General features: G+C 35.1%; 1 protein-coding gene across 1 annotated transcript in view; it reads left to right on the forward strand.

Moving 5' to 3' along the window:
• THSD7A (thrombospondin type 1 domain containing 7A) overlaps positions 1–26,255 on the forward strand; it is a gene marked incomplete at both ends in the record, with an annotated part of 438,329 nt that overhangs the window by 155,955 nt on the left and 256,119 nt on the right. Inside the window, one exon of the mRNA XM_079711822.1 lies at positions 25,397–26,228. Within this exon, the coding sequence (XP_079567948.1) occupies positions 25,397–26,228 (832 nt within the window). The remainder of the gene's footprint in view (positions 1–25,396; positions 26,229–26,255) is intronic.

Genomic DNA, 26,255 nt, shown 5'->3' on the forward strand with positions numbered 1-26,255 from the left:
TGAACCTTAGGCAAATGTGATTTCTGATCTCTAGGTTTTTCTGTTTCAGTAATAATCATGCTAAGTGTGTGATCTATTTAATAGTCACAACATCCCTAGGAGCTGTGTTCTGTTATCATCCTTTATATAAAAATGAGGAAATAGATGCTTACAGAGGTTAAGTAATATAAAGAAGTATAATAAAAGACAAGCATCTACACAAACCCAAATTAATCTGATACCAAGTATACTATTAGCACTCTGATCTTCTGACTGCCATAGATTGTATTTTGTTATAAATGGGGATAGTATACATATGCTTTGAGGTATTTACTTCAGAAACCCTATTTATTGTTTTAAGAGCTAATTTCTTTGCCTTTTTGAAATACCTTATATTAAAAACTTTTAAAAATCTTTCATAAAAAACTATGGATTATAGAGACTGAAAGAAATAAAAGGTGAATAACAAGATTTTATAATAGGGGTGAGTCCAGAGAGCACCAGTGTAATACAAGGGGTGGATAAAAAGGCAGTTTTTAGTTCTAATGGTATCTAGAAGTAAAAAGCCCAGAATGTAGGATGACTTCAGTTTTTTACTGTAATGTGTTACATTTCTTTTTTTAAGGAAATTTATCATAATTCATTATTCAAAATCAAGGGAAAAATAAAATGGAGAGTAAGATTAAAATCCGTTATCTTATGAGGCAGAAAAAAATCACTATTAGCATTTTGCAAATGTCATTCCGGTTATGTTTTTGTCCAACAAAATTGAGATTCTTTATATTTAGCCTAATATATTATACTTTGACTTAACAATACATATTGAGAATTCTCATTTCATTACATTGTTTGATTTTCAAACATTAAAACCAGTCTTTTATTTTTGGAGGAATTTCCAGTTGGTTATGACTTATTATCCTTTTGATGTATTGTTGGATTGGCTTTGTGAAAGCATTTTCTTACATGTGTTTATGAGATAGATTGGTCTGTAATTTTCCTCTCTTCTAATGTCCTTGTCAGGTGTTGGGATCATGGTTAGTCTGACTCTGTAAAATGAGCTGGTAATGATTACCCTTTCCTCTGAGTTCTGGAATATTTTAGGAATCAGCTTATCACAAAGTTTTTTGGGTTTTTTTTTCTTGGATGTTTGAATGAATTCACCAATAAAGCCATCAAGGGCCAAGAACTTTCTTTGTGGGGATGTTTTTTACTATGAATTGAATAGATAGAACAATATGTATTTAAATTTTTTTATATCTCAATGTCTGTTTTGATAATTTTTGTGTTTTTCTAGAAATTTATTTCATTTAATTTTCAATCTTTTTGGCTTAAGATTTGTCATAATACCCGCTTTTTCTTTTTAATATCCACAAAATTTCTAAGGATGTCTCCTATCTTATTTCTAATATTAGTCATTTGTAACTGTTCTCTTTTAAAAATTTCTCAGTCTTGAGGTCTATCAGTATTATCAGTATATTTTTAAATGGCTTTCTCTATGTAATATTTGATTTCCATTTCATTAATGTCTGCTCTTACCCTTATTATTTCCTTCTTTCTACTTCTTTGAGTTTATTATTCTTTTCTCATTTCTACAGGCGAATACTTAGATCATGGTTTTTACAATTTTTTTAAGTACTTGTAATTTAAGCACTTAAAATTGTAAACTTTTTTTCTAAGGATTAGTTTAGCTTTATCTCACAAATTTTGATATCACGTTTTTAGTCTCATTTACCACAAAATAGTTTTTAATATCCATTGTGATTCCTTAGTTGACCTGTGTGTCATTTAAATGCATATTGTTAATTTTCAAGCACCCAGGGAAAGTCTATTTATCTTGTTGTTATTGATTTGTAGCTTAGTTCCACTGTGGTCAGAGAATATACTGTGTCTGATATCTGTCCTTTGAGATTTGTTGAGATTTGCTTTAGCGTCTGCATATAATCAATCTTGACTAATGTTTTGTGTGTATTCAAAAGAAAGAGTATTTATTGTGTAGCTCTGGATGCAAGGTTATATATATGTCAATTATGTTGATTTTGTTAATATGTTATTCAAATCTTCTAAATTGCTAATGGTATCAGTTAATAAGAGAAGTGTCTTAGGGTCTTTTATTATAATTATAAATTTGTGTATTTCTCCTAGTTCTATCAATTTTAGCTTTATATGTTTTGGGGCCGGATGTTTTTAGGTACATGGAAAATTTTACATATTATAGTGGTGGATTGATACTTTTATTATTAAATGTCTATATTTGCATCTTTTCTTAAAATATACTTTGATATTAATATATCTTTACCAGCTTTCTTTTGTTTAGTATTTGCATGCTATAATTTGCTTCATCTTTTGACTATAACCCAGTTTCCTTTTATCTAAGGCATTACTCTCATAAACAGCAAGAATTGGGTTTCAGTTTTACATCCAATCTGACCACCTTTGTCTTTTACCTGGGATATTTATTTATTTTACATCTGATGTAAATTCGTGCATTTTGGTTTAAATATACCATCTTACTGTTTTTCTGTTTTTCCATTTTTTTCTATGTATTTTTTCTCTTCTATCATTAATTATTTTTATTATCACTATTTTTCCTCTGATAGCTCGTTAATTATACATTGTTTGGATAATCTTTCACTGGTACACTTATATTCATTAAAGTCAACTCTAAATTAGTAATTCTATCTCATCCCAGAAAATTCAATGACCTTAAAACTCTTTGCCTCTGTTTATCCCATCTTCTATTGTTAACACTCTTAGTGGTATGTATTTCTATTCTGTATAAATGTAAATCCCACTAGGCATATTATCATTGTTTCATACATTCAATATTCACCTGGATTTAACTTTCCAGTCTTTATTACTTCCTGAATGATTTCTTCTTGGATTTTTTTTCTCCTGTTATCTTTTTTGAATTGTAAAGATTTCTTCCATGTCCCATATGTTCTTTTTTTCAGTCTTTGCATCATGTTAGATATTTTAATTGAATTTCCTTCTTTTTTTGAATTTTATTTTATTTTTTATTACACAGCAGGTTCTTATTAGTTATCCATTTTATACATATTAGTGTATACATGTCAATCCCAATCTCCCAATTCATCACACCACCACCACCACCGCCACCCACCACGTTCTCCCCTGGGTGTCCATACATTTGTTTTCTACATCTCTGGCTCTATTTCTGCCTTGCACACTGGTTCACCTGTACCATTTTTCTAGATTCCACATATATGCATTAATGTACGGTATTTGTTTTTCTCTTTCTGATTTACTTCACTCTGTATGACAGTCTCTAGGTCCATCCATGCCTCTACAAATGACCCAATTTCATTCCTTTTTGTGGCTGAGTAATATTCCATTGTATATATGTACCACATCTTCTTTATCCATTCGTCTGTCAGTGGGCATTTAGCTTGCTTCCATGACCTGCCTATTGTAAACAGTGCTGCAGTGAACATTGGGGTGCATGTGTCTTTTTGCATTATGGTTTTCTCTGGGTATATGCCCAGTAGTGAGATTGCTGGGTTAATTGAATTATCTTCTATCTCACTGGCCCTCTTGTTGCTAAATCTATGTTAAGTTCTTAATTCGGTTATTGTATTTTTCACCTCTGGATTTTGCATTTGACTGTTTTAAAAATAGATTTCTGCTCTCTGCTGATATCCTTTGTCGTGTTTTCCACTTTCTGGAAAACATCCATCACAGTTACTTAAACATGAAGGTCTGATAACCCTGATAATATGGATCTCCTACATTTTGGTATTCAAAGCAATTTTTGGCTGAATGCCAGCTGTTGCAATTTTTTTTTTTAAGGGTTTTTTTGTGTATGTGTGGACATGGGGACTTTATAATTGACATAACCTTTCAGATAGGATTTTTATGTGTGTCTGGTGTTAGGCTATAGAAATATCATCTTAATCTAGACTGAAATTCAGCTTCTAATCAGCTGAATTTAATCTTAAAAGCTTATCTTTTTTTCTTTTTCCTTTATCCACAGTGTAGCCTTTGGAAATTATAACTGATAGCTGAGTTGTTTTTCTTCTTCCTGGTCAACCCTGGACATAATATTTTCTTCTCAGGTCCATAAAACTGCTAAAAGTTCTGCTCATCTTTTTCACCTCTTGCCCATAGTTTAAGAAATGGAAAATGCCTCAAGGGTACAAGTTGAGACAAATCTCAGACTATTTATTATGCACTTCATTTTTTGTCTGGGGTATTAGTTCTCCAAGTTCTTGCTGCATTCATATTCCTCTGATGACTTCAGGTTTTGTTAAATTTAGCTTTTCTAATTGATCTCATTGGAAAGATTCATCAGGCACAAGCAAGTATAAGAGTCAGTGACAGAAGATGTCTTTCTATGTTTTAAAAATTTGCACGTTTTTCTCAATATTTAACATTTTCCTCAGTATTTAACTCTTCTATACATATGTAATTTATTTTGTTGTATATTACCAGGTAGAGATTAAGTGCTTTTGTCAAAGTGTTAGTCAAGAGTTCAATGTTATTTATTATTTTTTATTCATATATTTTATTATGTATTATTACTGTAAAATGCCACTTCATTATATTTTACTTGCATATTAAAATGCCACTTCATTATATGTTATTTGCCTATATATGCTTCTGAATATTGTATTCTGCTGAACTATTGTTCAATTCTTAGTTGACTGTCATTTTTTTTTTTTGACATCAAATTGTGGCTTAATATCAAAGCAGGCAAATCCCAATAGCATTGCTTGAATTCATAATGTTTATCTTAGATACAGTTGATTGTAACAAAAGATGAAGTTTGAAATCATTTTCTCTTTCAAAATTGTTTTATTAGAATTTTTGATTTATTATTATTTTTTTTATTTTTGGCTGTGTTGGGTCTTCGTTGCTGCACTCAGGCTTTCTCTAGTTGCGGTGAGCAGGGGCTACTCTGTTGTGGCGTGTGGGCTTCTCATCACGGTGGCTTCTCTTGTTGCGGAGCACGGGCTCTAGGCGTGAGGGCTTCAGTGGTTGCAGCACGCGGGCTCAGTATTTGTGGCTCATGGCCTCTAGAGCACAGGCTCAGTAGTTGTGGTGCACGGGCTTTGTTGCTCCATGGCATGTGGGATCTTCCCGGACCAGGGCTTGAACCCGTGTCCCCTGCATTGGCAGGCGGATCCCTAACCACTGTGCCACCAGGGAAGCCCCCCAAATTTTTTATTTATATTAAGCTGAATTTTCTGTTAGCCTTTGCTCTAATTTTAAGTGTATAATAGTTTTTTTATGCTTTATAAAAGCTAATCTGAATAGGTGGAATGCTGCATGAGGGCAGTAGCCACATTCCTTTTAAACATCATGGTATGTCCAAGTCTAGCACACTACTTAGCAGATGGTTGCTACTCATTATCTCTTTGTTGAAAGCATAAATGAATTTATGAATTATTATTGAAAGAACTGACTTTTTTCTGTTTTAATTCTTCACATCTAGGAGCACATGCCTCTCTATCTTGACTGATATAAAGGTATCTTTTATAAATGCGTATAAAATAATTAGTGATCTGTACTTTTCAAACCTTAATACACATACAAATTATCTAGGAGCCTTCTAAAAATGTAGAATCTGATTCAGTAGGTTTGGGCTAGGGTTTGCAGATTCTGAATTTCTAATAAGCTACCAGGCATTATTGATGTTCCTGTTCCCTGGATCACACACTGGGTAGAAAGGGTCTAGGTTCTTAGATAGGACTTATGTGGAAATTTATATTTTAACTGCATTACGGTATTGTGCTTATTGGGAGAGGTTTGTCCTCACTAATGTAAAGCAATGATAAATTTTTCTAATTAGGCATCTGAAATTTTATTCATTAAAATGTATTCATTAAACAAGTATTTATGTAGTAGCAGTTAATATGTGATATGCATTATCCTAAGCATTGGGGACAGAAAAATAACAAGACAGTATCTGCCTTTAAGGTACTAATGACCTATAGGGAAGAAAGACGTAAATAATTACAGCACAGTAAGTGCTATAATGGAGATCTGTTTGTGGGAAAATGGCGTAGAAGTGAACATGGCTAAAGCACAATGTTGAGAGGAAGCAAAATACAAGACAAATTTGGAGAGGGAGGTTCAGGTCAGATCCTGGTGGAATTTCTAGATGGTGCTAACAAGCTTTGGTTTAACCTAAGAGCAAAGGGTAGGTATCAAAGAGTTCTATGCAGGAAGGTGACACGAAGAGATATGCGTGTCGAACAGCTCCCGCTGGCTGCTCAGTGCAGAGAACAGTGAGAGGTGGGCCAAAGTGGACTTGCATGGCTAGCGTGTTTAGAATTCCAGGTGTGAGTATAGGTTGCTCTAGTGTCTTTAAGCACATTAATAAGCTCCTCTACTCTAATGGATAGCTACTGTAATAAATGGGATCTAAGTTACTCATGACCAGTCATTTACACAGTAAGGAAATCAGGGACAGATGGGTAATAACCAAAAGAGCTGGAGGTAAATGAAAGACGTTTTTGGTTGTTGTTGTTTGTTTTTTAATTTGAATAAGTTCAAAACCCAAAATATGCCATATTTTTCCTTTGGAAATACCTCCAAAAAGTGCAGTTTAAGTCCTAAGAAATATGCCCTTACTTGATAAAATTATCGGGGTTTTTTCACTCATCCTCTTAGGCATATAGCATTCTACTGAGTTCTGCTAAGAATCTTAAAATACTTTCCAGTGCATCTTACATGTGCTCATTTTCTTTTCAAGACAAGCAGAAATGACCATGTTTTCTAGGAGCTACAGAGAGGTCAGAGATAAAAGAGTTCCCTCACCAGTAGCCTCTGCTTTATAATTCCTTATGTCATGAAAACTGCAAGATATCAAAATAACATAAGACTGGAATTTTTTTATGGCATAAAATTCTGAAAAACTACTTATCCACAGATAAAAAATTCAGCCGTTGGCAAAATGAGTTTTAAAACCCTCTAAGAGATGGAGATTCCCTGTGAGAGCTGTGAATCTCAAATCTTAGGTGTAGTGTTTGTCACATTGAGAAACCAGAATGCTTGGGAAGATAGCAATTATGAAAATGTAACACGTCCTCAGAGAAACACCGTGACATTGAAGAAAATGCCATTGAAATAATGAGTCAACTATTGACACCATCAGGGTGAAAGAAGGCCTATGTGGGGAAAATAATTTGAATTCCATCACTTCTTGCAGTCATCTTCACAGGCATATTAGCAAGTGACAAACAAGTCTAAAGTAAAATACGCATGATAAACATGCATCCTTCTGATGACAACCTCAGGAAAAAAATAGAAAAGAAACCAGAAGGTTAATAATGTTAAAGTTTACTAAATTAAATATCATTTTCAACCATCATGGGTGGCTCTTTCTTGAAAAGAAATAGTCATGCTTTACCATTTAATTGCCTAATGTCCTTAAGGCTTGAATTAGCTTTCAGGCACAAATTTTCTTAAGCTATGGTTTATTTTTCTCACCTTTTAGCCCTGCAATTAATGAGTTTTTGGTGCTGAACTCACAGACTGCTGGTCCCCTATTGATGCTGGCAGGGTGGCCATCCTATCTGGTGCTTGACTTTCATTACTGTCACTTTCTGAGTGTAGTATAACCTAGACCTCCATAGCTAGGGTACTCTATTTTCTAGCCTCTTGATAAGTCATACAGGGTGTCAAGCTATTTGTTTTAATTCAGATCTTTTCCTTCTAGGATTCCTAGAAACAGCCATCTTCTGATACCTCTTACAGCTCACCAAGTATATAATAAGGAGCAATCCCGATTATATCTTAAATGTACTCTGGAAAGAACTTTCATGTGAATTTTCATTGGCAGTCTAGCATTATAGTGGGAATTACAAAAGGAACATGTCAAAGCTCCTGTCCTTGAGTGGTTTAAAATCTTACTGGAGAAATAGGTTTGCATATGCAAAATACTTGGTAAACAAAATAGGACACTATAACAAGAGGTCAGAATATGTAGGACAGATAATGTGAGAAATTCTCTTAAACATACATAGCGTGAGAAGAGAATTAATGAGCACAATTAAAGCAGATTATTGAAAGGAAGTTAGGATTTACCTATAGTAAGGTATTATAAAATATATTAAGCTAGGATTCACCTACAGAAAAGTTTCCAGTGCCTCCCCAACCTGGTCCCAAGCTCCCTTTCCTTTTCAGATCTATGTTCCATGTGCTTACTTATTTATACAGTCTTCATTTTCCGGTTTTGTCCATGTTGTCCCCTGTTCCTGGCACACTCTACGCCCACACTAGCAGCTGTCAACCTTATGTCCCGTGATTCCATTTCTGCCTCTCCAACTCAGATCTCATTATTTCCATCAAGCTTTGAGTTCCCCAGTAGGAATATAATATCCTCCTTCTTTAGGCTTCCAGTGAACCTATTTTTCCTCTCTGACTGGAATACACAAAACTCATTCTACTATTTAAAAGTATTGAGTGTTAACTTGTGATATATGACAAGGAGCTATGATTTAAAGTATGTCATTAAGGCTACTTTGCTAAAGTGTATGTCTTCTCATCTCCGCTCTTCAAAATAAGGCCAAAGGAACATTTTATGAAATTTACTACATGGCAGTTTTAACAATTGGGTCACATTGAACCTACCTCAAAACTTGTTGTTAATAATCAATAGTTAAAAAGAAGATAACAATGCTCATTTATGTTTTTCTACATTAAAAACTGTTCGGAATCTTCCAATAATGACTTTTCAATAATGTGAAAGAAAATTCCACTAACCTCTGATTTCAAGTATTTTTTAACTCAAGAAGTTCATGGGTAATTGAGAGAAATAATTCTGATTCCTTGGATTAGCAAAGAGATGTGGATGCTTAAAATTCTAGGTATTCATAATATTTATTAAATCGAATGGAATTGTTCAGTTAACAAGGTACAGTATTAGTATGAACAGGGACATAAGTATTAAATAATTAGTTAGAACTCTCATGTTAAGAAAAACAGGTGATCTAAATTGATGCCCAGAGCTGAAGTGGATACCTCAAAAAGACAAAATAAAGTCTGCTGATATCCCTTCAAGATACTCACATCAGTTCTTTTGGATAAATACCCAAAAGTGGGATTGCTGGATTATATGGTAGTTCTGTGTTTAATTTTTTTTCAGGAACCACTATACTGTTTTCCATAATGACTGAACCAGTTTACATTCCCATGAACAGTGGTCCGATTTCTCCACATCCTTATCAGTATTTGTTGCCTTTTGTTTTTTAGATAATATCCTGACAGGTGTGAGGTGATATCTCATTTTGGTTTTATTTGCACTTGCCTGATGATTAGTGATATTGGGCATCTTTTCTTATACCTCTTGGCCATTTGTATGTCTTCTTTGGAGGAATGACAGCACTGTCACAATAGCCAAGATGCGGAAACAACCTGAATATCCATTAACAGATAAATGGATAAAGAAAATGTGGTACAGGGCTTCCCTGGTGGCACAGTGGTTAAGAATCCACCTGCCAGTGCAGGGACACGGGTTTGAGCCCTGGTCCGGGAAGATCCCACATGATGCATAGCACCTAAGCCCATTCGCCACAACTACTGAGCCTGTGCTCTAGAGCCTGCAAGCCACAACTACTGAGCCCAGGTGCCACAACTTCTGAAGCCCGTGTGCCTTAGAGCCCATGCTCCACAACAAAGAGAAGCCACTGCAATGAGAAGGCCGCGCACCGCAATGAAGAGTAGCCCCCGCCTGCTGCAACTAAAGAAAGCCTGCACGCAGCAACAGAGAACCAACTCAGCCAAAAATAAATAAGTTAATTATTTTTTTAAAAAAAAGAAAAGAAAATGTGATACACAATGAACTGATCTAAAACAGTCAAACTCATAGAAGCAGAGAGTAAAAATGGTGGTTTCCAGAGGCTGGGGGAGGGGGAAGTGGGGAGCTATTAATCAATGGGCATAAAGTTTCAATAAGTTCTAGAGATCTGCTGTACAGCATTATACCTATAGTTAATAATGTATTGTACACTTAAGAATTTGCTGAGAGTAGATCTGACGCTAAGTGTTCTTACCACAAAAAACCAAAATTTTTAAAAATTAGGATTAAATTCTGGTAAGGAACACAGTCTAGGTAATCTAAATGCAAGTTTCCTCTGTCCCTCTGCTGTGTCCTATTTAGCCTGGCGACCATCTGTGAACTGTGAGCCCCTATGACCTTTGTACTCTAGCAAATAATGAGCATTCAGTATAGAATGCTCAGAACATTTTTAGCACTAGAATTGCTTCCTATAATGAGAATTTAATTTATGAGTGTAATTTTGATTTAAATAATTCTCATTCCTTTCCACCAAAAGAATACTAAATTGATGCAGATAGATGTGTAAAGCATTTGCTTTGTAATTAGCCTAATTTTTGTGGCATTATATGAACACTATATCAAAGCATGCAAACATATGTTATGAACATTTATCTTCAAATATAAACTAAAAGTTTTCAATTCTGGACTATGCAGTGGAATTACAGCGTTCTGAGAGAAAAGGTTTGGGGAGTGATAACTGAATGCATGGCACCTCAAGAACCTGGGTCAGAGAGTGTTGCTGATTAAGGTTCTGGAAGAGCTCAGAAGTGAAACGTACCTTTAGTTCCTTGAGTTGGCCTCTGGATAAGGATTCATTGAAGAAATAGATATTCAGGGACAGGATTTTCAATATGTGCCTTTGTCCTTACGGGGCTGAGTTAGCCAAGCAATTACCAAAAGACTGGCCATAGTGAGTAAGTTCATTACATAGCATAGTATGACAAAAAAGTCTAAATCTCGACAGAATATGTGTGAGATGAGTTAACAGAGTTAACGTAAGAAGCTTGGATGAGACTTACCGTGTTGAAATGGATATGAGTTTATTACCTTTTTTTAATCTCAATTAGAATAAAATATATGTGGATGTGGTCAGGTGTTTTATTTATCTATCTAGTCCATTTTATTTACTAGTTTCCAGATTGCTCTATTATATTATTGCACAATCTAACAATGCCACAGAAAGCAACCAGCCTAATGATCAGACCAGAAGTCTTCTTAGGAATAAGAAAAAATAAGGAGATTAGTATTTAGTTTGGAGTGTTAAAATATTTGGAAAGCTATAAGGAAGTGTTTAGATTAGAATTCTTAGAGTGGAAGATTTTATAGGATTTTTTTTTTTTTTTTTTTGGCGGTACATGGGCCTCTCACTGTTGCGGCCTCTCCCATTGCAGAGCACAGGCTCTGGACGCGCAGGCCCAGCCGCTCCGCGGCATGTGGGATCCCCCCGGACCGGGGCACGAACCCATGTCCCCTGCATCGGCAGGCGGACTCTCAACCACTGCGCCACCAGGGAAGCCCTTTATAGGAATATTGCAAATAAATCTCTAATAAATAAAGCTGACAATCACCAGAATGGGCAACTTTGCTAAACGATGAACTCCTGTCACCAGAAGTATTCTATCTGAGGCTAAAGGAACCTAAGAAAGATTGAAGAAAGTTTATAAATATTACAGGATCTCTGTGGATGCTTCCAAATCACAGATTCCAAGATAATGGTAAATTAGTGAATTATTTTTGGAACCTAAGGCTACTTTGATAATTTACTAAGTAGAGTTTGAGAAATAGAGTTCCAGTGTGAGCTATTTCATCTTAATTAAAGTCTCCTACAGTAGAATGTGAGAGTAGGAAGTCAGAGAACATGAGCTGGGAAGTCAGAACATCTGGGTTCTGACCCAGGCTTGGATAATGACTGTGTAAGTTGCACTTAACTTCTGATGGTCTGAAGATCTTGCACCATTTATCACTATGGTGTCCTTCAGTTTTCAATTTTACAATTTCTGTGAATGTGCAACTGTCAGCTCCCCTATTCCTCATTTAACCATCTGCCTTAGTTGATTCTCTATCCTACTCTTGGAACCAACTACTCAATGAAGCCATGTGTATTAATGCCCTGAGTTAATTTCAGATGATATATATTATGTTTTTTAAATGCATCCTTACTGTGATTTTAAATCAGGCAAAAGAAGTATTACATCTACATGTGTCTTCAAAAAGAGTAATGATGTGTCTTAAAGTATAGATTAGCCTAATACACTGGTATTAATATAATATGATTTTTAAATTATAGCTATTTAATACTTGTGGAATTTGTCAGCCATGGAAATTTAATAATCAAGGAGAAATTTATATCCAAACACAGAAATGTACATAGAAACAAAAATCAGAAAATGGATGCTTATTTCTGACTCCCTAATTTTTAATAAGTTCTTAATGTTTTAGGCTAAAAGAAACTTTCCCTAGTTAAAGATATACTGTCCACAGTTATTAAAAAAACAACTAACAGAACTGTATGCATCTTCAGAACTGCTTTATTGGTGACATTTCTTTGAAGATAAAACTGAATATCTGATTTTATTAAGAAAGGACATGAGTTAGAAATACTCAACATTGATCAAATCCAGTTATGGCTCTACATTTTATAACTTAATTTGGGACTATCTTACTTATGCCGTATTTTCCAAAGTAAAATATTACATGAAAAATACTGATCAAATAATCTAATTCTTAAGAAATTTGTGCATGTTTATGGGTTATATTTTATCAAAGTTGGGAAGAGCCTCCTAAAAAATTAAGATAGTCTTCAATTCACTTTCTGGGAAACTGAAGCATATGCATTCAAATCTTAAATTACCTACTGATTATTTTTCACAGCATGTTATAATTTTGAGTTCATGCTTAACTTTATAAAAGATTTACACTTGACTTTACCCATTATGGAAACAATAATCTAAGCTCTAGTAGACATTTCCAAGTCACTGATGTTGCAAATTACCGCCCTAAACTGTACGCTCAAGTTCCTTGGACACATGGAATTTGGAAAGATTAACTTGGCTTCAGATGAAGTATTTTGCTAGCAAAAATCATTTGTATTTAAAAAGTATATTTACAGATAATTTACAATTACATTCATATACTTAGTGATTAGTGTGTTGAAAATTAAATGTTTCAGGTATTTGAATTGCTTACTTCTAACTCTGTATAATTACAGCATTTAGTGCGATATCAATTATATGGAGATTATGAAAATATACAGCGATGCATAAGGTTATTGACTAAGGTAACCATGAAGGAAGGCTTTATAGTCTCTTGTAAAGAAGTCATACTTCTCAGTTTCCTAAATGTATAACTGTAGTCCTTTTAAGTAAGAAAATAAAAACGGAATTTATTGTTATCCTTAATAATTGCCTGTAATGCAGTCTTGCCCCAGTGCGTGAAAGGAAGAAATTAACATTTTTTGTGTGTTAGCCTTATTAATTGTAACATCACATTAGGGGGAGAATCTACTTTGGTTCTGTTTTACTAGAGTGGTTTATTATATGCAGGGGATTATTAAATCATAATATATACCTAAAATGAGCTTCACACAAAAGTAAAAGACATGTACATATTTATTAACCAAAGTATGTGCAAAAAAATGTCCTAAATAATCAAAGAATAAAATATATTTTAGTTGGGTTATTAAAACAGCACAGATGTCAAAAGGTTGTTACTTCCATTCATTTTGATTTTCCATTTTGTGAAGATCATATCCATAATCTCACATTACTAACTAAAAATATATTGTAATTATAGAGGTATGCAGTTAACAGTGTAACATCAGAAGAACTTGGAATATATTATTTATAATAACTATGTATTTAAAATGCTAGGCACTAGACCTAAGATGATAATGGTGGCATTTCTGAGCTGTCTTTTTTCAGTGTTTAATAAGATAAGGAGGGTCTATTAGATCTATAATTGGCTCTTCCCTTTTTGCTTGAAGATTTCAAATAAATTGCTTCTAGGCCTAAGGAATTTAAGAACTCCCCAAGGCTTTGAACTTGGCAGTAACTTCCTAGAACCTTGGCACCATGTTGCTATATCCAGAATTTTCTCGAAGTTTCATAAGATTATAGATTGAATATAAAAATTGTTGGCTAAAGTTTGTTGTAGCGTTATATGTTTTTTTATTGTGGTAAAATGTACATAATATGAAATTTGCCTCTTTATCATTTTAATTGAACAATTCAGTGACGCTAAGTATATTCATATTGTGCAACCATATTACCAGTAAGCATCTGCAGAGCATTTTCATCATCCCAAACAGAAACTCTGCCCACATCAAGCAGTAATTCCCCATTCCCTCCTTCCTTTAGCCCCTGGTAACATTCTGCCTCTGCTTCTATGAATTTGGCCATTCCAGGTACCTCATATAAATGAGATCATACAATATCTGTCCTTTTGTGTCTGACTTATCTCACTTAGCCTAAGTTTTCAAGGCTCATGCATCTTGCAGCATGTATCAGAATTTTATTCTTTTTTAAGGATGAATAATGTTCAATTTTATGTATATACCATATTTTGTTTATTCTTCCATCTTTTGATGTTTCCACCTTTTGTAGTGCTTTCTTATCTTAATACATATCTATTTTCTTCCTTATCACAGCACCTAGCACATTGTAAGCCCACACTAAATGTCTGTTAAATGAATAAATAAACATGATAAAAATTCAGGCATCTTCAGCCTTTAGCAATTTCGTCCTGAAGGTATAGTGTTCATAAAAAGATAGATGACTTTGGTTTGACATTTTTAGAGGAAAAACAAAAAACAAAAGCCATCATTTGCTAAGCATGAGATGTCACTTATGTGCCATCTCCAATCCACATGGCTTCATCTCCACCTGCAGTCACTCCTGTGACTTCCAATTTTGCACAGGTTTAACTAGATTCATGTAGATGAAAACTGACTGCAACTTATCATAGGCTGAGCAGTCTACTTTCCTAGAGCTTCTCTGACATTGTAGTGCAAGACGCCTGCAGAAATCCACTTAGCATTCACTCACTCATAGCTTGAAATTGTGAGGGAGTTAATGATCATGGGACCATTCTTGACCAGTGGGGAATAGGGGCAAGAGGATAAATGCTTTTCAATATCACCTGCTAGGCTGACATACAGTAGCTTACTACTGAGAGTTACCAAGACTCTGACTTTTTGATAGATGGAGATGATAGTTTGAGATGAATTGTAGGTAGGAAGTGAGGCATTTTGTGTTAGGGTCCAACATAACATCCTTGGAGGAATTACAGAAATTAGTGCCACATCAAACATTCAAAAGATACAGGAGACATGGTCCACATCATATTCCTGTCTAATTGACCTGTGTTGTTTCTAAAAAAGGTAAAACAAAACTGGATGGATCATAGAAGATGACAGCAAGCTGCTGTAAACTTAACCATGTGTTAGACCCAATTGCAGCTGCTATGAAAGATGTGGTATTTAAACTACAAAAAATCAACACAGTGTTAGGCCCTTGGTATGCAGATACTGATCTAGCAAAGGTGTTTTCCTCAATTCTCATTAGTAAAAAGAATCAAAAGCTCTTTGCTTTTACTTGAGACTATATAACAGATGCAATCACTCCCTTACCCTGGGGACAATTAACACTTCTGCCTTTTGTCAAAAAGCACATCACACTAGTCCACTATATTCATGACATGACATGGATTTGGTGATGAGGAAGGGATTATTTATTAGAGATACTCTAATAAAAAAAACCAGGGGCACCTTCAACACTCTGACTGGAAATCTTAGATCACCCAGTTCATAAGGTGTATTTTCTACTCTACATGACCGTAGGTGACAGTATTGCTTAAACTTTCTGTCATGATATAAGAATCCCCTTTCCTCAAATTTCTGTAACCTTCTCCTCACTTCTCTTTTTAAAATTAATTTTTATTGGAGTATAGTTGATTTCAATGTTGTGTTAGTTTCTGCTGGACAGCAAAGTGAATCAGGTATACATATACATATATCTACTCTTTTTAAGATTCTTTTCCCTTATAGATCATTACAGAGTTTTAAGCAGAGTACCCTGTGCTATACAGTAGGTCCTTATTAGTTATCTATTATATATATATATTAGTGTGTATGTATCAATCCCACTCTCCCAATTTATCCTTCCTTCCCTTCCCCCTTGGTAACCATAAGTTTGTTGTCTACATCTGTGACTGTATTTCTGTTTTGTAGATAAGTTCATTTGTACCATTTTTTAAAGATTCCACATATAAGTGATATCATGTGATATTTGTCTTTCTCTGACTTCTTTCACTCAGTATGACAATCTCTATCTAGGTCCATCCATGTCGCTGCAAATGGCATTATTTCATTCCTTTTTAAGGCTGAGTAATATTCCATTGTATATATGTACCACATCTTCTTCATTCATCTTGTTGATGAACAATTAGGTTGCTTCCATGGCTTGGCTATTGTAAATAGTGCTGCAGTGAACATTGGGGTGCATGTATCTTTGTGAATTATGGTTTTCTCCAGATATATGCCCAGTAGTGGGATTCCTGGGTCATATGGTAGTTCTATTTTTAGTTTTTTAAGGAACCTCCATACTGTTCTCTATAGTGGATGTACCAATTTACACTCCCACCAACAGTGTAGGAGGGTTCCCTTTTCTCCACACCGTCTCCAGCATTTATTGTTTGTAGATATTTTGATGATGGCTATTCTGACTGGTGTGAGGTGATACCTCATTGTAGTTTCGATTTGCATTTCTCTAATGATTAGTGATGTTGAGGATCTTTTCATGTGCATCTTGGCCATCTGTATGTCTTCTTTGGAGATCTCACTTCTTTTTAAGTTCTTACTGGCAGCTACCATTAGCCTTTTTCTAACAGTCTTTTTTTTTAAAAAAGTACCTTTGGCTTTTACTAACACTTTCCTCATTGTCCTTCCAGCTCTGCCCACTGCCTGGTTCCAATATGCCACTCCCATATTTTAAATTTTTGGTTATGGCAGCATACGTCTTCAAGGACCATAGTCTGTGTTAGATATCTATTGCTACATAACAAATTACCTCAAAATTTAGCTGATTACAGCCAGTAAGATTTATTATCTCAGTTTCCATGTGTCAGAAATTTGGAAGCAACTTAGCTGGGTGGTTCTGACTCAGGGTCTGTTATGAGGCTGTGGTCAAGACTGGCCAGGCCTGCAGTTATCTGAAGGTTGACTGGTGCTGAAGGATCTGCTTCCAAGGAGATCATGGGTCAACAGACTTGCATGGAGTCTAGCCTAAAGAAATCACCACTGATGCATGCAGAGTTTAAAAGATTAAGTCACATAAAAATGAAATCTTTTTGTGTGAGAAAAAAGCATTTCACAACTTTATCACAAATATTCCTCATAATATTGATACTTAGCTTACGGTTCAGATAGTATTATAAGACGATGGAAGTTAATGACATGGTACATATTATATTATGTTTTACATATGGGAGAAATCAAGATTCAAAGAGGTTAAGTAATTTTTGTAAGAGAGATCAAGTTGATAGGGCCTGAAAATAGATTACTATATTTGGTAACTGTGAAATCAGCTATCCTAGTCACTGATTCATCATTCATTGTCTCATGAGATTTAAAGAGCTTGTTCTAATTTTTGTACATTTAATTTGATACTCTTATATAATTTCTTATTAAAGTTTAATTACTTATTGAAGATGAAAGCTCAGCTTGACTTCACAGTGATCTCTCCTTATCCACCAAACTGATTTGTCATTTGAGAGTTATATTTTAAATTAAAGTGAAATTAAATTAAAACTCAAGTCAAAAAAGTTATGAGCACTCCTTTTTTTCCTTTAAAAAGAAAGTTTAATCCATTTTAAGTCAGTGAATATTCAAAATTTAATTGTTTTTATGTGGATAAATCTACACAAAGGGGTCTCCTAGAGAGAGTGCATACTTACAATTCAATCAATTAGTATAATATAGAATGGTACAGTATGCCAGGCATTCAGTTTACCTATCTGTGGGATTATTTCAAGACAGACATCTAAGATCACATGTTTGCTTCTACGCACAGCAAAAATCCTTTGAAATGACCAAAATAAATACAAAATAAAAAAACTTATTTTTCAGTGTTGGAAAAAGGGAGGATACTAGCAATTCTCCAGAAGGTTTGAGGTCTTATGTAGACCACAGTACACAAAAGATTGGATTTAAGGGAATAAAGACTATCTGTGTAGTTAAAATAGTCAAAAGATGGACCCTCTGAGGAAATCAGCACATCAGATTCCCCCAATAGGAGCCCAAATTTGGAAAACTAGCAGTCTGTAGATATCAGAGAAAAAAATGTGTATTCATAAATGGCTGTTTGGAGGGCAAACTGGTACATTTGGGTGGACACACTTGTAATACCAGATGTATCAAAAGCTTGAAAATTTGCAAAACTCTTGGCTAAATTACCTGACCAATATATAACAATCGATGTTTATTGTAACATTCTGTATAGTGTTGGAAAAAATTTTTTATAAGACCTAAATTTCCACAGATAGAATATCAATTAGGTAAATCATGGTAAATTGATACACATGCCATACAACCATAGTATACATCTAATTGTGCAAACATGAAGAACATATGAGATTAACTGTCTAGTAGGGTCAGTCTTTGTGTGTGTGTGTGTGTGTGTGTGTGTGTATACCTGAGCCCCCCAACATTTATTGAAACAGAGTTATTTTTATAGCATATTGTGTAGTTAAAAAGCAAATTATAAAACAACTTATAGGATGACCTTAAATTTATTTAAATATATTGTTAATTGCCTAATAGGATGACAGCAAAATATGAAGACTAGTTACCTTTAGTTTATGGGATTTATGAAAAATTTTCTTTCCTGATAATTAGCAGTCATTTCTAGGTTTTTTTTTCCTACACTGATTTGCTCAAGTAAATTGAAGAGAATTTTTTTATACTTCTGTGACTTAAGACAGTGTATGGTGCTGGCACAAAAATAGAAATATAGATCAATGGAACAGGATAGAAAGCCCAGAGATAAACCCATGCACATATGGTCACCTTATCTTTGATAAAGGAGGCAAGAATATACAGTGAAGAAAAGACAGCCTCTTCAATAAGTGGTGCTGGGAAAACTGGACAACTACATGTAAAAGACTGAAATTAGAACACTTCCTAACACCATACACAAAAATAAACTCAAAATGGATTAAAGACCTAAATGTAAGGCCAGACGCTATCAAACTCTTAGAGGAGAACATAGGCAGAACACTGTATGACATAATTCACAACAAGATCCTTTTTGATCCACCCCCTAGAGAAATGGAAATAAAAACAAAAATAAACAAATGGGACCTAAGGAAACTTAAAAGCTTTTGCACAGCAAAGGAAACCATCAGCAAGACGAAAAGACAGCCCTCAGAATGGGAGAAAATATTTGCAAATGAAGCAACTGACAAAGGATTAATGTCCAAAATATACAAGCAGCTCATGCAGCTTAATATCAAAAAAACAAACAACACAATCCAAAAACAGGCAGAAGACCTAAACAGACATTTCTCCAAAGAAGATATACAGATTGCCAACAAACACATGAAAGGATGCTCAACATCACTAATCATTAGAGAAATGCAAATCAAAACCACAATGATGGGCTTCCCTGGTGGCACAGTGGTTGAGAGTCCACCTGCTGATGCAGGGGACACGGGTTCGTGCCCCGGTCTGGGAAGATCCCACATGCCGCGGAGCGGCTGGGCCCGTGAGCCATGGCCGCTGAGCCTGCGCGTCCAGAACCTGTGCTCCGCAACGGGAGAGGCCACAGCAGTGAGAGGCCTGCGTACCACACACACACACACACACACAAAAAAAAAAAACCCAAAAAACCACAATGAGGTATCACCTCACAGTGGTCAGAATGGCCATCATCAAATCATCTACAAACAATAAACGCTGGAGAGGGTGTGGAGAAAAGGGAACCCTCCTGCACTGTTGGTGGGAATGTAAATTGATACAGCCACTATGGAGAACAGTGTGGAGGTTCTTTAAAAAACTAAAAATAGAACTACCATATGACCCAGCATCCCCACTACTGGGCATATACCCTGAGAAAACCATAATTCGAAAAGAAACATGTACCACAGTGTTCACTGCCGCTCTATTTACAATAGCCAGGACATGGGAGCAACTTAAGTGTCCATCAACAGATGAACGGATAAAGAAGATGTGGCAATATATACAGTGGAATATTACTCAGCCATAAAAAGAAACAAAATTGAGTTATTTGTAGTGAGGTGGATGGACCTAGAGTCTGTCATACAGGGTGAAGTAAGTCAGAGAGAGAAAAACAATTACTGTATGCTAACACATATATATGGAATCTTAAAAAAATAATTGTTGTGATGAACCTAGGGGCAGGACAGGAGTCGAGACGCAGACGTAGAGAATGGACTTGAGGACACGAGGAGGGGGAAGGGTAAGCTGGGACGAAGTGAGAGAGTGGCATGGACATATATATACTACCAAATGTAAAATAGATAGCTAGTGGGAAGCAGCTACATAGCACAGGGAGATCAGCTCTGTGCTTTGTGACCACCTAGAGGGGAGGGATAGGGAAAGTGGGAGGGAAGCACAAGAGGGAGGGAATATGGGGATATATATATATATATGTATAGCTGATTCACTTTGTTATACAGCAGCAACTAACACAACATTGTAAAGCAATTATACTCCAATAAAGATATTTTTAAAAAATCTGTGACTTGTGTTTTTCAAAATAGGATACTGTGCAGCATTCATGAGACAGAATTTAATATATTACTAAGTTTTTTGTGCATTCCTTGATCATGGTAAACTAGGACATGCTGTTCCATAAACAAATCCAGGAGGGAAAATGCACCATCTCATTTGAAGGATGCAAACATATTTAGTCAAACAAGAAACTGGCTCATCTGAGAGTTTTATAGCAAACAAGGACAGAAAGTAGTTTGCATAATTTTCTCATGCTCCTTTTATAGTGTTTATCTTTTATAAGGCTCTTTGGAACAGTTGCTAGCCACCTGTCAATAAAGTGGCCTTTTATAGGCTCAACCTTTTATTGTTCTCATGCCCTTGACATATAGAAAAACAATCTTAGAAGGAGTCAGTGTTGAATAGGGTGGGCAACATACTAATTTTAAATTTAAAAGACTGTCTTTTGTAGACTGACATAAAGAGAGAGTTTTGAATGATGTGAAGAGAATAGGAATGTTATGAAATCTTCCTTAGGGGGAATAAAAATAAATTCATTATTTTATCAACACTTTTGGAAATTGAGTTAAGAATTATATTTAAAGCACTTAGTGTAAAACGAAGCCAAGTAGCATTCATTTAAAGTTGTAACAATTTTGCATAATATTGCATCAGTTCCAAGTGAAAATATTTGTTTTGTGAGTCTAACAATTACATAAATATTTTGTATATGCAAACATTTGTTTTAACTTTTTAGTGGAATAAGATATCCAGTATGTTTTTCTCAATTTACATAAAATCTGTCAAGCTAAGTGTTCTACATGTATTTATTAACCTACATCCTAGAATTGCTTTCATGATACTGAATGAACACAATCCTACAAATCTGTATGCAGGAATACATTTCCATCCATAAAGGGACATTACCAAGCTCTTAAGTAGAAAGGTGCCTATCTTTTGTTTTGCACAATTAGATTCCAAGTTCTCTGTATATAATCATGAACAAGAATAATAAAGGAAGGAAGTTTCAAACTAATGGAAATTCTTTCTATTCTTGTTAAAAATACAAACAACCTGATACACACACACATACACTCATGCAGACACACACAACCTTTCTAACACCACCATTTCCCACTCTTAGTAATATGCAATGTGGGCCTACAATTTAATATTTGTGCAGAGACCTATGAATTAAATATCATATTCTCATATTGTGCTTGGTAGACGACTTCATGTTTTCCTTGATAGAGTTTGCATATTGTGCTTTTCAAATTGCACTTTAAAACATTTGTACTTCTTGAAACATGGTAGCTAATTGGGCTGATAATTCTTAGCTGCCAAGAGTAATTTTAGATGTGGTCCTCTTTCTGTTCAGTATGTGATTATTTTAAGACTACTTGGAGGACAGAACTAGACAGCCCTTTATCAGGTGTGCAGTGGTGAAGATCTGATTTTTCAGTAGGTCTGTTAATTGGACACAAGTGCAATACCCATGGTTTAATGAAAAGTTATGATGGCGGATAAGGTACCCTGCAAAGTGAATGAGTTTTCTTTTGGTTCAATTGTGATTATATTGCCACCTCTACTTTCACTGGTGCCTTCATGTGTTTTTTTTTTTTCCCCTTTAGCCTAGTATTTTTATAGATCTCTAGAATTTTCTTGGGATACCTATCTTCTCGTTCTCAATGTAAATATACTTGGAATAAAATAAACCCAACAATGTTATCTATTACTAGCTGGTTAATAGAACCTATGATAATATTTTTGGAATGGAAATTGAATCGAATTTGTATATAGAATGTATGCTTTTTCTAGTTATCTAAGTCAACTTTAGAAATGCTTATTCATTATCAATGTATATGAAATAGTGTAGAATTTTTCTCGAACTCAGTTTCTTTCTTTCTGTTGGCATTGATATCAACCACGTAATGCCTTGGATAATAAAATCTGCAAACTAAATTCTCTCTTTTCTGAACAAAATAATTGAGGAAATTCATTCAAAAGCCAGCCATGAAAATTAAAAGACATGATCAAACCAAATGTTGCAGAAGATAGGCAAAGTTCTGTTCTTAAGGAGCCACTGAGTCAGTCTAATGTGATAAACAGATATTGGCAAACTATTATTTAATAAACTAATTGAAATTGTGGTAAACATGATGTGAGAGACATGTGGAGTGTTCTAAGAATGTGTAAGAAGGGATCTCTCCCTAATTTGACGTTAGTAAGCTATGGATCATTTTCAAAGTAACCATCATTCACTTTTATTTTTGAAGAAACTTATAAGAAAGGCTGGAGTTTTCTGATAAAATTTGGTTTATTAGAGTAATATCTTCACCCATCCTTATTTTGTCTAGGGTAAATTTCAAACGTAATAGTTAACTAGTGTTGTATAGTTCTGCTTCATAGTTTTAGACGGTTTGTTTTTTAGTATGTGTGTTTTCCTTACTCAGTAATAACACACAGACTTAAAGTCAATCCACATTTTGTATACTCAGATTTCGGTAATAAAATATTAATTTTCATCAATTAGTTGAAACACACCCATTAATAGTAGTACAACCTACCTAAAGAGTACAATTAAATATTTTTAAGTGCCAAATCTATAACTTTCCTATAAAAATTTTTTGTTTTTACTTGGAGGATAAAAGACTAACTTCTTAATAGTCCTAGTCTGATTCTTCAGTCTAATTTCATAATTAGTATCAAAGATTGGAAAACAAAATATCAAGAAGTTCTCCTGAATTACACCTGGATTTTACACTTTGAGTTAATGCAAGACACTTATATTTTGAAATTTAGACTTAATGGCATATAGCTTACTCCTAACTTGATGGTCCAACATAAATGTATCTTTATATGCTGTATTTAGGATGAGAAATAAAGATTACTGTTGTTCAAGTATGAAGGGGAAAAGGAATAAATAGCAAAGATTTATGGAATTAACTAAAATTTCATACATTTTACTGTGTTCCCTTGAGAAGGGTCCCACGTTCTGATTTCCAAACTGGAGTTTTAGGAAATCTCTAAGATAACATCAACAGACTTATGAATATATATTTTTCTTTGACAAATTAAAAATAAGATTAAAATATTATCAGGTATTCCATGTATACAGATGTAATAAACTCACTGAACTTCTTAGCTCATAAAGTTTTGACATCAGCACTCTGGGAAGGCTGTTTCCCTGAATGTATTTTAAGCCACTTGTAATTCTCTACATAAGCATATGAACTTCATAAAGTAATGATATAGGTATGCCAAATTTTCATGCAACTGTAGTTAGTTAGCACAGTATTTTCAGTCAATCTGTTTTCTATTTACAACTCCATCATTCCATTTGTAATGAAGTTAACATATTCAACTTGTAAACATCTTCCTAGTTAAACAAAATTAAATGTTTAAATATAAGCACATTCTTCATATTTCATTCTTTGTAGATTAATCATTTTGTATAGGAGTATCTAAGTCTCAAGCTCTGAAATCTAGGATAAATAATAAAAATAAAAGTCAGACCTGGAGTCTAAAATCCAGGATGGTTTTTTATTCATTTAAGATGTGAACTTGGCAAGTCACCGCCCCTCCTTGTCACTTGTTTTCCTCATTCATAGAGTGAATCTCTTGGCGTAGTTTAGTGGTTTTTACTTTTCAGCGACAGAAGCCTCTTCTCAGACAAAATCTATGTATAATCTCAACATACATAAAAATAAATAATAATAATGGAGCTTTTCTTAGGGAAGCAGCAATGAGGGAGGAAGGGAGTGGGGTGGGGCTGAGTGACCCTAGAGCCGGACCCTGTGTGCTGCTCGCCCCCTTCCCATACAGCCTATGGAAGATGGCTCTAGTCTACATCAAATAATTCCTCAAATGCCAGGGACCACGTTTTGAAAATCATGTAATTATATGATTATTACATTTCTTTAAAATTCCAAAATAATGTAATCTCTATTACATAAATTGCTATTTGTCTATTAAAGCCTTGAGAATCCTATTATCTACCTTAAAAAAAGAAAAGATATATGCAAATATAAGTAGGTTTCGATCTATGATAAGGATTCTAAGGTAAAAAGCCCACATTTCATTTTGAAGCCACTGACTTAAGTATTCCATAATATTGCTCCATAATGCCAAGTAGTTCATATTTAGGAAATGAATAAATTGATAAAACTCAAAGTAACCCTTTAACATGCAGAAAATTCCAAAAATCTTTTAGTTAAATTTTAATTCTCTTACCCATCTTTCTATTTCACTGTGGAGATGAGAAAAAAAAAATTTTTTTTGTAAATTTAAAGGCAGAATGTAATAGAATGAAGAATTTTCCACTTCCCAGCTTTGGGTACAAGAAAGTAAACACTTCTGTCACCACACACGTATGCAACTAATAGATTCTTTCAGTCATAGTATGTACAACAACAGAAAATGAGAGGGAAGAGAGCATATTCTACAAAATAGTTAATTGCCCCAGGAAAAGAAAAGTCTGCAGGAGACAAAGTTCTTCACAAGCAGCCATTTTCTTTGCCAGTTAGTGAAATGAATTTGATGGTTATGAGGCAGGAGCAATGGGTTTTCACTGTGACTAGTTTCTAATGTGAGCAAGGGTTCTCTACCTACCTAAAATTAAGAAAATGAATAAAAGCAAGTTTTCAGGAATCCCAAAAGGACTCAAAATGAACTTGTCCCAGCAGTTACCTTATATAGACTCTGTGACACAGTTCCCCTTCTGCAAAAATACTGAGTGTAGATCATTACTTTCCAACATTCATGTACAGAGACCTACTTTATAACACTTCAGGGAAGTTAATGTACTAGATCTTGAAGTGACTTTCTGGAACGTGAAGTAATGTGTAGTTTTCATCTAGTAGCACTGTTAACTCTTGTATCGTTTTTAGGTCCATGGGGCCGATGCATGGGAGACGAATGTGGTCCAGGAGGCATTCAGACCCGGGCTGTGTGGTGTGCTCATGTGGAAGGATGGACAACGTTGCATACTAACTGCAAGCAGGCTGAGAGACCCAGTAACCAGCAAAATTGTTTCAAAGTTTGTGACTGGCACAAAGAGTTATACGACTGGAGGCTGGGACCCTGGAATCACTGTCAGCCTGTGATTTCAAAAAGCCTGGAGAAACCCCTTGAGTGCGTTAAAGGGGAAGAAGGCATTCAGGTGCGAGAGATAATGTGCATCCAGAAAGAGAAAGACATCCCTGCGGAGGATATCATTTGTGAGTACTTTGAGCCCAAGCCTCTTCTGGAACAGGCCTGCCTCATCCCCTGCCAGCAAGACTGCATTGTGTCTGAGTTTTCTGCCTGGTCGGAATGCTCCAAGACTTGTGGCAGTGGGCTCCAGCACCGGACGCGTCATGTGGTGGCGCCCCCCCAATTTGGAGGCTCAGGCTGTCCAAATCTGACTGAGTTTCAGGTGTGCCAGTCGAGTGCCTGTGAAGCTGAAGAGAGCATGTACAGCTTGCAGGTGGGGCCCTGGAGCACATGCTCGATACCCCACTCGAGGCAAGTAAGACAAGCAAGGAGACGTGGGAAGAATAAAGAACGGGGCAAGGACCGAGGGAAAAGAGTGAAGGATCCGGAGGCCCGTGAACTGATCAAGAAAAAGAGAAATAGAAACAGACAGAACCGACAAGAGAACAAATATTGGGACATCCAGATTGGATACCAGACCAGAGAAGTTATGTGTACTAACAAGACGGGGAAAGCTGCTGATTTGAGGTAACATTTTATTACCATTAAATAAGC

Source organism: Hyperoodon ampullatus (assembly GCF_949752795.1).
Source record: "Hyperoodon ampullatus genome assembly, chromosome: 9".
Classification (NCBI taxonomy): Eukaryota; Metazoa; Chordata; class Mammalia; order Artiodactyla; family Ziphiidae; genus Hyperoodon; species Hyperoodon ampullatus.